The sequence below is a fragment of the Emydura macquarii genome, unplaced genomic scaffold (assembly GCF_026122565.2).
Source record: "Emydura macquarii macquarii isolate MOO-44397 ecotype Brisbane River unplaced genomic scaffold, CSIRO-AGI_Emac_v2 contig_561, whole genome shotgun sequence".
NCBI classification, from domain to species: domain Eukaryota; kingdom Metazoa; phylum Chordata; order Testudines; family Chelidae; genus Emydura; species Emydura macquarii.
In genome coordinates this window covers 2,909,981-2,924,238 of record NW_027130698.1, presented here as the reverse complement: position 1 = coordinate 2,924,238, position 14,258 = coordinate 2,909,981, and the positions used below count along the sequence as shown (strand labels likewise).

The 14,258-nt window shown below is 40.0% G+C and overlaps 2 protein-coding genes across 2 annotated transcripts in view; one reads left to right on the top strand and one right to left on the bottom strand.

Annotated features, from left to right (window-relative positions):
• RHPN2 (rhophilin Rho GTPase binding protein 2) overlaps positions 1-14,258 on the top strand; it is a 40,117-nt gene that overhangs the window by 10,752 nt on the left and 15,107 nt on the right. The window contains exons 2-4 of the mRNA XM_067540033.1: positions 2,980-3,095; positions 8,373-8,501; positions 12,693-12,768. Coding sequence (XP_067396134.1) covers positions 2,980-3,095; positions 8,373-8,501; positions 12,693-12,768 — 321 coding nt within the window. The remainder of the gene's footprint in view (positions 1-2,979; positions 3,096-8,372; positions 8,502-12,692; positions 12,769-14,258) is intronic.
• FAAP24 (FA core complex associated protein 24) overlaps positions 10,395-14,258 on the bottom strand; it is a 30,653-nt gene continuing 26,789 nt past the window's right edge. The window contains exon 6 of the mRNA XM_067540041.1: positions 10,395-10,826. Within this exon, the coding sequence (XP_067396142.1) occupies positions 10,824-10,826 (3 nt within the window). The 3' untranslated portion in view covers positions 10,395-10,823. The remainder of the gene's footprint in view (positions 10,827-14,258) is intronic.

Genomic DNA, 14,258 nt, shown 5'->3' with positions numbered 1-14,258 from the left:
AGGACCAGTTAAATCAATGAAAGACTCCTAGTGAGTTCAGTAGGTTTGGGATCTGGACCTTGATCTTTACTGAAAAGGTTCCTCCAGAAGTTCTAAGGAGGGATTTGAGTGATGAGATGAAAGTTCTTCGGCAGGGAGTTCTAGGCATGTGGGGCAATACTGAAGAGAAAATGAAGACAATAGTGGAAGATGGCTACAAGGAAGCTTTTAGGAGGGATGCTTGAAAGTAGTTTAAGCAGCAAGAAGGGAAGTTGAAGGAAAGGAGTGCAGAGCTGCAGGCAAGGATGCAGATGTGAAAGGCCTAAAGTGAGAACCAGATGCTTGAACTTGATGTGGAAAGCAAAAATAATCAGTGGAGAGATTCAAAGTGGGAACTGGGGAGGTGACATGGCCAGGGTGGAAGGAGAGGAGGACGATTAGAGCATCTATAACAGAGGCAGGGATTATACAGTACAAAATGGAATAAAGGCAGAGCAAGACGTGAGGTGGCAGCACAGAATAGGAAGCAGGCTAAGAATAGGTGATGAGAAGCAAAGGGAACCGCTTAGACATGCAGTACCACACCATACTGTTGGGTATGTGCTGGGGCATGCACAAAGGGGGACAAGCAGGGGCCTGGGCCCCCACAGTAATCAGTGGGGGCACAGAACTCCTCTGCCCCTGGCGCTGTGGCTGGGAGAACAAGCTCCTCTAGTCCCGGGGCTGCAGCAGAAGCACAGAATGTGCCCATACAAAACGGATCAAATTTTGATTCCTGCATACGCCCCTGAGTATGATGGGTGAGTTTCTGTGGTCTGTAGTGTGCAAGAGGTCACACTAGATGATCACGATGGTCTCTTCTGGCCTTAAAGTCTATGAGTATAAGGAATATAAGAAACCTCCACAGATGTCTCTGAATGCATATAAAACAGTATACAATTCTGTAGAACTAGAATTGTATATTTGAGCATCTTAATACCTGAGATAACTATGCAGCTGTCCTTAAATTAATGCACAAGTCTGTCACATATGCTTGTTTTCTCCAGTAAAATATATAAAATTAACTAATCCCCCAACATACTTGGCAAAGGAGGACATTTACTGTGCACCCAAGCTTTGAATTTCAGGCCTCCACTATAATTGGTTTCAGTGCAGAAGCTCATCAGTAACTAGAGAGTAATTCAATTTGACATGTTTTTCAAGCAGTATTGTAAACTCTATGCTGCTGTACATGGTTACACATGTTCTCCTGTTACTTTAGGTACTTAGTAGATACAGTGTAAAATGCAAGCTTTTCAAACTGGAAAATTGCAAGTGAGGTCTTTTAAATTAATGATAATAGGCTAGGTTCTGTTCTCAGTCAAACCAGTATAAATCTAGAGTGACTGGTTTAGTCCATAGTGTGAAACTTTTTTATTGCTTCATCAAAGTTTTCTGCATTTGCTAACCTCATGAAGAACTCTAAGTAGATTATTAGAACCTAGAGGTCCCTTGAAACACTGCTTTTTGATGTGCTGGTACATTGTTATCTTGCCACTTGGGTAAATGAACTCATAACATGGGCCTTGAACCAATAAATGGTGAACAAGTTGTGAAGACAAGATACCTAAGCAATATTAAGTGGATATGTTTGTATTAGGTTACATTGTGCTAATCTTTGCCCCTATTTGTTTCAAAATCAAGTAGTTAAGATTACAGGCATATATCAATTGTGAGAGTGCATATTACTTCTGAAGAATGTATGAAAAAAAATAATTAGAAACCTAGGAAATACATAGTTAAGGTTTCACTTCTCAAACAAGGCACTCAAACAACCTCTGCCCCTTAGAAATGTCCTGTAAGCTTTAGAAAAACATACTGTCTTATCCATCCATAACGTTTCATTTTATCACTGGCCACAAAAACTAGAAGGGTTCAGTCTTAATCATATATATTGGTTGGGCTGTCTTAAGATCTGCTTTGTGTCATATGCAGAGCACATCCAAGAATTTTACACATTCCTAGCTGGACAAATAACATTGAAGGCAGTTATTCTATACTCTTCTATAAGGGCCAGATCTTGTGAGCTGCTGAAGGCACTCAGTATTTCACAGAATCAGGCTCTGTGATTCCATGTGGTAGCCAATTTTTCAAGTGTCATTTGATGCTGAGCTAGCGTGTCTCCATAAACAAAAATCATATGGCCGCTCATACTACTAAAACACTTACATGAAGAGAATGAAAGTTAGTGTGATGACAAACCATCAAATTTAGTACTGGAGACATGGAAGCAAATGATAAAATCCAGTGTTTTATGGTGCACATTTTTGGTACTTTGTATGCAAAGAAGATGGTAGTCTGGAATTCTATGGGGCAGATCTCAAGACCGGGCATCCTTGCTTTGTGTATTTGGCAGATGCATATGCACAGATCTCTGCCTAAAACTAGGGCTTAGATCTCTAGGCAGAGGAGACTAGGGAATGAGTTAAACTGAAGAGAGTCCCAGGTCTTTTAAGTTACTGTTAAAATCACTTTTTTTCTTTTCTTTAAAAAAAAATTGATTTTAATTAAAAAAACAAACAAACAACCCTGGCAATGATCTATGACTTTTCATTTCTTTTACCATCATGTTATGATTTTTGTCATGACAATACAACATCTCTTCTCTCAGGCACACTAGTGTGTAACTCTGGAGTAACTCCATGGATATCAGTGTAGTTGCTTAGGATTCACGCAAACTTCATTGACATCAGAGAAGTAACTGTGAATTTACTGCAGGGTAACTGAGAAAACATCATCCTGATCTGTGTTTTTTGTTTTATTGTTTTTAATTTGACAATAAACTTTCTTAGGGTTAAAATAAAGAATACTCTTTAATCAGATGGCTTTATGTGTCATGCTTTATAGGTTAAGGTTTTCATATCCATGACTTAGAGATGTAATTTGAAATCAGTGTTGTTCATTTTTTCTTTTGCTCTTTATTGTCAGCTTCTTGCAAATAATTTGCTTCCTTTATTCTAGGGATGTAACCGCCTTGCTGAGACAGGCCGAAGCAAACTGCAAAATCAAAGAGCTGCCCTAAACCAACAGATCTTGAAAGCAGTAAGGTTGAGAACTGGGGCTGAAAATCTTTTACGGTATGTTCCCATCACTTAACTACTTTTCTGTCTAAAGCAACAAAATATTCTTTGTTCTTTCAGCAGGGGTGTCTTCCACTTCCCAGATGGCTGCCTAACTGCTCCCATAACTTCCTGAATAAACTGCAGCTGGGCATCTTGCTAACAACTTTTTGTAATGTTTTTATGCCCCATCTCTATAAAGTCATTAACTGTTCTAAAAAGTTTTATATGTTTTTGAAGTGCACTTTGAAAGCTACTATATTGCAGCAAAAGCCACTACATTAGACCCAAGTTCTTAAATGACTTTGTTTGAATACTTTTGAAATTATCCTAATTCACAGTTTTTGCTGGAGTCTTGCATTAGATAGCAGTGGTTGTTAGCATGATTCCTGCTTGTAAAGAAAACAAGCAAACATTTTTCTGAATATTAATTGTCTAAGAGCGTGATCCCCACAACACAGGTCTTCCCAAGATCTTTCAGATCTGTGGCACACTGGCAGAAGGGATCACCAGTGCAATAGTGAGTTAGTGAGCAGCAGGCAGTGTGGCACATGGCTGATTGCTACTAGCTGTTGCTCATGCAGGATCCAGATCCTTTGTATCCCTTTTAATTCTTTAGGCTGCATCATGACCTGATCTGAAAGAAGGGTGGAGTAGACTGCATCTGAGATGCATGTGATTAACTTGGCCAGGAGGCTCAGTATACACTCTTGGTTGTCCCAGAGGGCTAGATTTTTGGGGGTTGAAGGCAAAATTTTGCTGGACCTGGCCCCAGGGTAAAATTTTCAAAAGTGCCTAAATGACTTACCTAAGTCCCATTTCTGGAAGTCACTTAGGCGTTTAGGATCTTAAGTCCCATCGATTTTCAGTGAGAGTAATGGCTCATCTATACATAAGTCACTACAGCGGCTCAGGTGCACTGCTGCAGTACTTCAGTGAAGACGCTAGCTACACCAACGGGAGAGGTTCTCCCGTTGGTGTAGGTACTCCCCAAGAGGCAGTAGCTAGGTTGACAGGAGAATTCTCCCTCTGATCTAGCACTGTCTACATTGGGGGTTAGTTTAGTTTAACTGTGTTGCTCAGCAGTGTGGATTATTCACGCCCCTTAGTGACGTAATTATACCGACCAAATTTCCTAGTCTAGACGAGGCCTCAGGCTCCTAACAGCCTAAGTGACTTTTGAAAATGGGACTTAGGAAAATCACTTCGGTGCTTTTGAAAATTCTACCTCCATTATAGCCTTAATCCACTCCTGGAGTTTCTGCAGGTGCCTGCTATAAGGACTTACTAGTCTGCAGTGCCAGTTTTTGATTCTGGAAGGAAAAAATGCTTCCTACCTTGACAGCATAAAATGGTCTCTGGCTCTCTGAGCTTCCCCTGGTTTGTGTGAAATCACATGTGCTGTCTAGAATAAAGTATCAGGTTGCTATAGAACTAAAACAACTCCCAACTCCACCTCTGTAAGGTATGAACTTCCTTGTGTGCGCTTGCTTTTTGAGCATCTGTCTTTCCACTTTGGTTTCCTTTAGTTCTCTGAGTTATTAATTTTAAAAATATAACCTTGAAGTGATTATGGGGAAACCCCACAGCTGGTCTCTGGTAGGAAGGGGATTTTTCTTTCACTTGCCTACTGCTGGAAGGCCTTCTTTCTTACTAAAAGAAGAAAAAACAACAAACAAACCATTTATGCAGACTCTACCTATATCTGCCTTGTATTGTCCTATACTAAGGACCATCTAATCCTATAGCTGGCTCTTTACAATCTAGTCACTATTTTTCCCCAACAGCTCTCCCTCATGTTATTTGTGGATGTGGGTTTCTCCTTGGTATTTAAAACTACCTCATATGTCTTTGATCTGCCATGACTGTTGAATCTATGGGTTTGTGGAGAGATTTCATTGTCCAAGAGCAAAAATCCAGTCAATGTGATTTCTTGAGAGAAGAGAAAATTACTTGTGTAATTCTACATCTCCGAAGCATGACTTCTTTGACTAGATTCCCACTTGCTTGCCCCCCACCTGCCTTACCCATCAGATGTAAGAAGTGAGAAATGCTCAGGAGCACATCCTCAGCTGGTGTAAATCATCATAACTCCTTTGACTTCCATGGAGCTAGGCAATTAACACTAGCTGGGGATCTCTGCCTCTCAGTGACTGACTTCTTCTTTGGTGCTCATCTTGCCCTAGAGACATTTTTGGCTATGTATTTTGATTAAAATTTGTAGAACTCTCTGTTTGTGCTCAGCAAAGAGCTATTCTATAGGCCACTGAGGTAAAGGCATTGAGTTGCAGAATGGGGCTTCCTGACTTCACATGCTACATACAACTATCTCTATTGAAATGCAGTCACTTCAGTGTGCATTAGGAAATACCACAAATACTTGTTTTGAGGCACAGGGAAAATGGAGGGAAACATTAACCTTTTGGCTACCTGGCACCTCTCTACATCTCCGTGGCTAAACCCCTATTCTCTTGGGATTGTATCTCCTTTAAAATAGCTCTTTGGGTGACTGATGCTGAATGAGCCAGGAGAGAACCTGTCTCAGATTAGGGCTTTAGGGGACTCACTGGGTTGATCAGGCTGAGTGGAGGTTGGTGCTTCTCCTGAGAAGGGGATGATAGTGGCTTCCAGAGAGTACATAATCCCCCCTTACAACAGGAAAAAACTGCATTCACTGTGGAATTCAGGAGGCCTGCAGTGCACCCATGGGGCGGCAGCCATGCTGGCTATTTTCTGCTGCCCACAGAAGTAATTGCTTCTAAATATATTTGAAATGAGTTAATTAAAGGCAAAGGATCTGGAGAGAGAGACTTTTCTTATGAATTTCCAGAAAAAAATGTCCATTTTATACCTATCTATAATGGATCCTTGTTGAAAATTCAGATTCAAAGGGGACACAGTCGATACTGACAGGCTGGCCCTATATTTCATCTATTCCTTTTTTGTACAGGTTTACAAAATTCCATATAAATCTTGGAGCTTCTTTCTTCCAAAGCAAAATAATAAGAGGAACACAGTGCTAGGAGCCCTGCCTCACTCACTATTTATGCAGTCTCACAGCAACAAACTAACGGCACAGGCAGTGATACAATGGAGCAAGTGATTTTGGTTTTCATGAAATCAAATTAAGTTTTAAACTTACAAGCATCTAAGAGCTCTGTGTAGCTCAAAAGCTTGCCTCTTCCACCAACATAAATTGGTCCAATAAAAGATATGACCTCACCCACCTTGTCTCATATCCTGGCACCAACATTGGCACAACAACACTGCAAACAAGAGTTATTAAAACAGTGAGGAAAAGTGATTTTAAAACGAAGGGAACACAGCTTTCAAATACTTCGTTGGATATGAGTTTCCATCTACTATCTTATACCACCCTATTCTTCACCCTGGCAACAGACTGCTTAATAACCAACTTTATAATTAGCAGTGTTTATCTAAATAAATACAAATTTGCCATAGCCACATTTCTTTTCTGAATTAATGTGTATTAAATTGTTAACACTGATTTCAAAGTACCACCTCATATTTAGTAACATGAGTAATCAAATCCTTGATGAGAAGGATCTGGGCTTGCATTCCTTACCCAGGCAGAACTCAGGCCAATGTTTTTAAAAGCGGCCTCTGAATTTTTTTGTGTTAATTTCTGGGTGCCCAACTTGGGGCTAATTTTCAGAAGAGCGGAACACCAACTGAACTCAGTAATCTCTCATCTGAACTGTGATGTTCCGCTCCTCTTAAAAATCAGCCCCACAGTGTCTCAATCTGGGCTCCCAAAAAGAAGTACCCAAAATCAGTGTCTACTTTTTGAAAATGCAATCGCTCCTGACTTTAATAGGAGCTCTACCTAAGTAAGGTGTGTAGGATAGGACCTAACTCTGGTGTGTGACTGTGCCACCTCATTAAAGTCCAAGTACATCTCTAAAATCAAATTGCATCAAAACATATTCAATTAGTCTATTTAAATGTATGTCACTGGTAGGTGCTATGGGGTAAACAGCTGTTCCCAGGGCAAGCTGTACTTCAGACTCTATTTCTAGGTATGTCGCTGGATGATAATTCACATAATTGAACTAAGTCAAAGTACTTCTTGAGCGAAAAGAAATGAAATCAAAGATTGAGATTTTATTTGCATTTCAGCAGGCTCCAGAAGCAGAAAGCCAGTCATTTGTTCACAGAAAGCCTCTCTCAACGTAGTTTGAGAAAAACTGGAAATGCCGGTTCCCTTATTACTGGCTGAAACACAAGTAAAATAATGAGACATTTATATTTCCACAGGGAATTATGGGTTAGCAGGTGTGTCCTAATCTAATTTGGAATGTTTATATAGCAAATACTGATCTTATTAACTAATAATTCTATTTGATTATTGACTATTTGGTTATATGGATCAAAGTTAAGAGTATCAGTCCATAAGCAAATATGCAATTGTTTAATCTTAACTTTTTAATGTACTTTTGTGTTGTTAGCTAATTGTTTATCTTAAAATAGCACTCAGGATAAATAACATCATGAGATTTCTAGGTAGCACATGGTATAGGTTTGCTTTTATATGATGATTCTTGATAGAACTAAGTGTTAATATAGCTACACCCAGAAATATTCAAATAGGAACATGTGCAGAAATGCTTTGGGGGCTACATTTAAAGCTATATCTATTATGATAATGGTATACAGGAATGCTGCATCTGTACATGAATTGCAAATGGAATAAAACGATTATCCCTGGACACACCAGGAAAACAACTAAAGGAAAATCACATCACATTCCACTTGTGAGGAGAAAAGTGTATTTTTCGTTTTAAGAAAATGGTACTAACAGAAGTCATACTAGATGACTAATGAACTGTCCAGTGAATAAAAGGGGGCCGGGGGAGGAAAGCTTTGCTCTAGATAAAACCAAAGTCAGACTTGTATTTTTTTCTTTACAGCTCATTTTAGGAGAAAGCTTTGTAATCAGCTCAGATTTTATTTTCAGAATATAATTAAGATGTAAACCCTTCTGTTTCATTGGTTAATTTGTCCTCAAAGTTAAATCTTAAAATCAGTCCAAAAAGATCAGCATAGAGCAAATCTGTTAAATGTCTGCATGCTGTTTTTATCTGAAACCTATTCCAAGTTCTGTTTTGGCAGCAAGCCAAATACATTCTGAAACTTGAGTTCTCATATCATCTTTTAAAAAAAAATTCTTAAAAATAATGGGAATGCCAGTAAGGGGTCTCAACAAAGCTGGTGTACAATATGGAGTCTGTTCTCTGGGCAATCACAATGGTGTATATCTCTTTCTCTTTGTAGAGCAACCACCAACAACAAAGTGCGAGAACAGGCACTTCTTGAATTGAGTTTTGTAAACTCAGACCTGCAAATCTTAAAGGAGGAATTAGAAGGACTTAATATCTCAGTGGAAGTTTATCAGAATACGGAGTAAGTGAAAATCTATTTTGTTATCAACACATCTTTTGTTTACCATCTAGAAAAAAAACTGGTGCTGGATGAGTGTGAATGCTGGACAATAACTACCTGAAAAAACAGCAAATAAAGAACATGATAGAAAGAGAATATGTCTTGTGATCAGACTATTGACTAAGGAATAGTCTGTATGTTTGTCTCTCTCTTTGAGTCAACATTAATTTCCGTGTCTGCCTGAGCCGCCGCAGTGCCTCATGGGAGTGGTAGTTCCAGGTCCCTCGTGCCTCCATTCTCCTATATGGACCTTGCTCCAGGCTGGACTACATCTCACCTGCTGCATCACAGTCTCTTCTGTAACTGAACTGCCACTGCGGTGCAAGAGGTACTGCAGGGGTTCAGCATTAGGTAGAGAACAGGGGAGCAAGACCCACAGAGGAGAATGGGGGCAGCTCCTACTAGACACTGCAGCAAGTCAGGTAGACACAAAGATTAATATTGTTCTGATGTGAAATGAAACATTTTGGTTTTCAGAGGAAAATTCTGCCAAAATCAACAGTTCCCATGGCAAATTTTGACACAAATTTCATTTTCTGATATGAAAATGTTTTGTTCAGAATTTTTCCACCCTCCCAAACATGCACAAGGTATGCAGTAGGGAAGATGAAAGCAATAGCAGCAGTAGTGACAGAAGTAGGAGCAGTTAGTGACAGACTCCAGAAGCACATAAATACACCACCTTTCCAAACTCCCTAGCAAGTCCTTAAGAAGATAATTTAAAACATTCTACTCTTTGATGGTGAAGACCAGGTTTGGTGAAGATCTTGTGGCTAGAGTGTGTTGGAACAGTGGCACTTCTGACTGTCATTTTAGCTGACTTCCTTTGATCTATTTCCTACATTTACAATGCTGTTTATATTATAAAGAGGCCCAACTGTAGGCATTATGTTATGTACAGTCTAACCAAGTCTGCAAAAAAGAGGCATTAGTAGTTCCTGTGTCAAAGAGTAGCACTCTCTCCATACCTATAGGCCATATACTCCCCTCCATTTACTCAGAGCAGAAAAAAGGGGAAGGGCACAAAGAGTGCTAAGAAGTGGGAGGCCAGGTAGGGGGAAAGGGTATAGGTATATTACCACCTCAGTGACAACTTCTCTCCCCTCTGTGCCTGCTGCAGAAGAACAGAGCTCTCAGAGATCTGTGCTTCTTAGGAGGACTATATGTCCTTCTCTCCTGTTTTAGAGATGACGTGGCTCATATGTTTATCAGTTGACAGGGATCTCTTGTTGGTCAAAGGATATAATAATGTCTCTTTATACAACTTTGGTAAGATCATCCTTGAAGAATGGATATAACTTTGGATCCTTTTTGTACAAAATAGACACCAGAAAGTGGGCTAAGACTTCTGCTTCTAAACAGAGTACCAAATTCTCCCTTCACTTACACTTGTGTAACCCTCACAGCAAAAACTGAGGGAAAAATCTGGCCCCGAAAGTTTCTGAGGTGGGGACAGGAATCCTGAAAATGCAAATGCCACTTGTTTCTTTTGTCTGCCTATTGAATATTATATTCTTATTCAGGAGGTGGGAGGAGAGTTTGCCTCTGAGCATGTACATGAGAATACTCCTGTAGCCATAAAAATATTCCTAGCATGCTTGTGGGCCAATCCTTACTGCATGATCAAAGGATATTTTTCAAAACTGTGTGTCACACACCCAGTACGTAAGAATAGAGAAGTCTCTTACTTAATCTATGGGTTTGGCACTTCAGTAGCTAAAAGCAGATATTAGATTTCTCTGCATTCATTTTAGAGTTGGCAGAAACATTGGTGTCCATGGAAATTGTACACAAGCTTGGCAGCTTAATAAAGATGGATCATGAAAGAACTTATTAAATCAATACGTAGTTTATTTAATGCCTTGGCTTGTATCAAGTTATTTTTCAAAGGTAACTGCTGTAAAAGCATTGAAATAACAGCTCTTTCCAATAATTGGTTATGTTAGACATGTTGCACACTCAAGTGTGTGTGTATTTGTGCCTCACTGCCAGGGAGAATAGTTTTAAGCTCCACAGGAGTCTCCTGCAGAGGCTGCCCAGTAGGTGAGCTGAATAAGCATAGTTCCTTGGTGCCCTGGCTCCTTCCCTCCTCTGCTGGCTCTGCCTTCTTTCTGGATTGTGCCAGCCAGCTCCAGGGCCCTTCTTCTGCTAAGACGGAGTTATAAATAAATTGTACTGCTACTCCCCTGGCAGACTTTTCACCATCAGGAGCGTGCATCCCAGGTTCTACTGATGGAAATCTGTGCATGAATCACACCCACAGTATTTCATAGTGAAAACAGGTCACTGTGAACAATTATTAGAAAGCCAGTTAAAGTATTTGCTTGAAAAGAAATGATCAGATAAACAGATGGCAAGGACACCTGGTTTTTAAACAGGCACTAGTCCATCTTTCCCACTCAACATGTAAATAATAACTGGAAGAAATCCTGACTTCTGTTTGAAATGGGATGATCTCCATACCAAAGGAGTGTTACAGACAGATTTCATACTTGGGACCAAATGCTGATGATCGCCTTATTCATATTCCAAAGGGGTAGCCCTGTTAGTCTGTAAACAGCAAAAACGACGAGAGTCCTGTAGCACCTTAAAGACTAACAAATTTGTGGGAGCATAAACTTTCGTGGGCTGCAACCCCTTGCATCTGACAAAGTGGGTTGCAGCCCACGAAAGCTTATGCCCACAGAAATTTGTTAGTTTTTAAGGTGCTACAGGACTCTCATTGTTTTTGCTTATTCATATTAGTAGTCTCACTAGCAAACAATTAGGATTACTCGTATAATGTGGGCAGGATTTGGTCCTTGATCATGAGTTTTATTTTCCTCAAGGATCAGTTTTCGTTTTGTTTTGACATTGTCAGATTGTACTTCATCACCCTCTATGGAGCGGCTTCTCAGGGTTGAATTCTTCCCACACCCTAACATTTTCTAACAGTTAAATACATGTGATGCAGTGGTTCTCAAACTTCTTACTATCAGGCTCCACTTATATCAAAACCAATGAGCTCAGCCCTTACTTCCTACATGCTAGAGACAATTTATTATCCATTGATGGAATACTGAAGCATATGGAATTATCTTAGCCTTTACTTGGGCATGTCTCCTGCAGTGGCTGGTTTCTGCACACATATCCAGATGTGGAAAGATTGATCCAAACTGACAAGTGATCTGTCAGTCCTCAGTTTGTTTCCTTGCCCCCCTCTTCCTATAAGAGAAACAATGGCTCAAGGGCAACCCTCATTCCCTTCAGACTCTTTCCATTTGAGCCCCCATCTCTATGCCTATTCCCCCATTCTGTCCCTCTCACTACACTGCCAAATGCAGCTGGTTTCTAATCTGCCTCCTCCTCTCCCAGCGGCTCATTCTGGCTGGGCACCAGCAAGGGAGACAGAGGCTATGTCTTCACTGATGGCGGCAAATTCCAATTTCTCTGGATCGACTGAGCGGTCAGTGAAGACCCAATCAATTGATCCATAAATCCATGTATTAAGACCACCTTCTCAAGTGGCTTAGTGCTGCGTCGACGGGAACCACGTTCCCGTCGGTGCAGTGTAGTGAAGATGGCGCGCAGAACAGCAGCTGAGAAGTCAATGGGAGTTACGCAAGTTTTTTGCATAGCTTGCGTAACTCCAGTCGACTGCCGCCAAATCTCCGAGGTAAGTGTAGAGAGAGCCAGAGAAAGGAAGAAGAGACCAGATAATCTTCCTTCCCTTGTTGCTCGTATTCACAGAGGCCTTTGGTGGCCAGAAGGAGTCATTGTACAGAGAATTGAAGCAAGAACAAACTCATGGGGAATCAATAGCTTCCCCTGTCCACAAAAAAGGTTATTGGAGTCTCCTGATAAAATCTCACACACTGCAATTGTTCAGTTCACTTTTGTTATTCCTGAAATAGGAGCATTCATGTTTGGGTTTTATAAAAAAATAAGGAAAATAACCTGTGTGGGTCAGGACAGTCTGTGTAAAGGGAGCTTTACACAATTCTGAAATGCTTAAAAAGCCTCCTAGTGCAAATAAAATGTGCATGTTACACAGACAGTCATCAAGAGATACAGCTTCTTTGTATGGTCACATGGAACAAGATAGATAATTTTGCCAACAGCACAATAGAAAATAAGGGGTTAACTTTCTGGTTATCTTTTCTTTTGACACAGAGAGACTTTTAGCATTCCCCTGATACCACTTGGCTTGAAGGAGACTAAAGAAGTGGACTTTACAAACCCTCTTAAAGTAAGTTTCAAAGATACAAATTTTAGAATTGATATCTAACACGTAACATTGCTGTTATGTTTGAGAGTGCGCAGCATTGTGTGCAAATTCTAAACATATTGTTATGCTTCATTTGCATTAATCTGATCAAGAACCACCAAAAATTTAGCATAGCAAGAATTATCTAGCATTTGAGATCAGTTATGTCCTTCAGAGATCTTTTCTAGTGACTTCTATGGATTGACTCTTGATTTACACTTGTGTGAAAGGAAAATCAGGCCCACTGTCTTATGGCTCAGCTAGATGGTGGTGATGATGATGATGATAACCATTTATTGTTTGTACATGGCCCAAAAGTATACCTAGTGCTCCACAATACAAATAAGACAGGAAATCTATGCCTTTTATGGATATTTATTCAGGTGAGCTCAGCTGTGTTCAGCATATTTGTATTTGAATTAGATGAAATCCATGGAAGAAGGCTTTCTTTGCCAGAGGCAGGGAAATGAAACAATCAGGAATACTGCTCCATGGAGCAGGTAAACAACAGCAGTTTTACCAAGCCAAGAGCAACTTGGATTTAGACCTTCACAAGAGACCTTAATTTGCATTATTTCAAGCAAAATTCTTGCTGGCTTTAATGGAAGTTTTGTCTCAGAAATGTGTAGGTTTGGGCCCAAGGAGAATTCTCTTTGGGTTTTCATTGACAGCTACTGTACCAGTTCTGAACTTAGTGGGAAATAGCTGTTTCAATCAGGAAGAAAGTTCTTCCTCACTATTACTTTGGATTCTTTTTGAACTTTGCAGCTTAGATTCAGAGGATGAATTGTAAAGGTGGTGTAAGCTGAACTCCCTTACACTCATTGAGACTCTCACATACAGACTCCCTTAGTTCTGTTTACTCCCAGTCTACTACTGTGGGAGTCTAAAGTGGTGCATCTAACCATGAGAAGGAGCTAGAAGAAGGTGTAAGATGAAGAAACTCACATCCTACTTTAACTTACCCTTGGAGTCAATGGCGTTAAACTGAAGTGAAACTAGAGAATCAGCCCCCCTTCTACTAGCTTAGATTCCTTTAAACATCACTTCAGAATTTGGCCTCACTTTTTCATCTGTAGGTTATTCTTGATTGGCCATATTGTGCTGCCATTTATACCAGTGTAGCTTCATTAAACACAGTGGAGTTTCACCAATATAACCAAGAGCAGAATTTGGCACAGTATCTTTGCCAGAGGCAAATTAATGAGTTTTCACATCATTTGACTCCCTTGTTGTTTTGTACTTTATAACGATCAAGTGTCGTTTTCAAAACTACTAACTGCAGTTTGAAAAAATAGCAAAGAAGATATTATAGCTGTTTAGAGTCCGCTACACAAGATTGCGGTTTCTTATCTTTGATACAAGATGAAGATATTACTTTGAAATCTTGTCTGTTGTAGTTTTTTCCCCCCTTTTTTTGCAGACTAGACATTATATACATTTATTACTAATGAATAGAAACTTTGCAATCA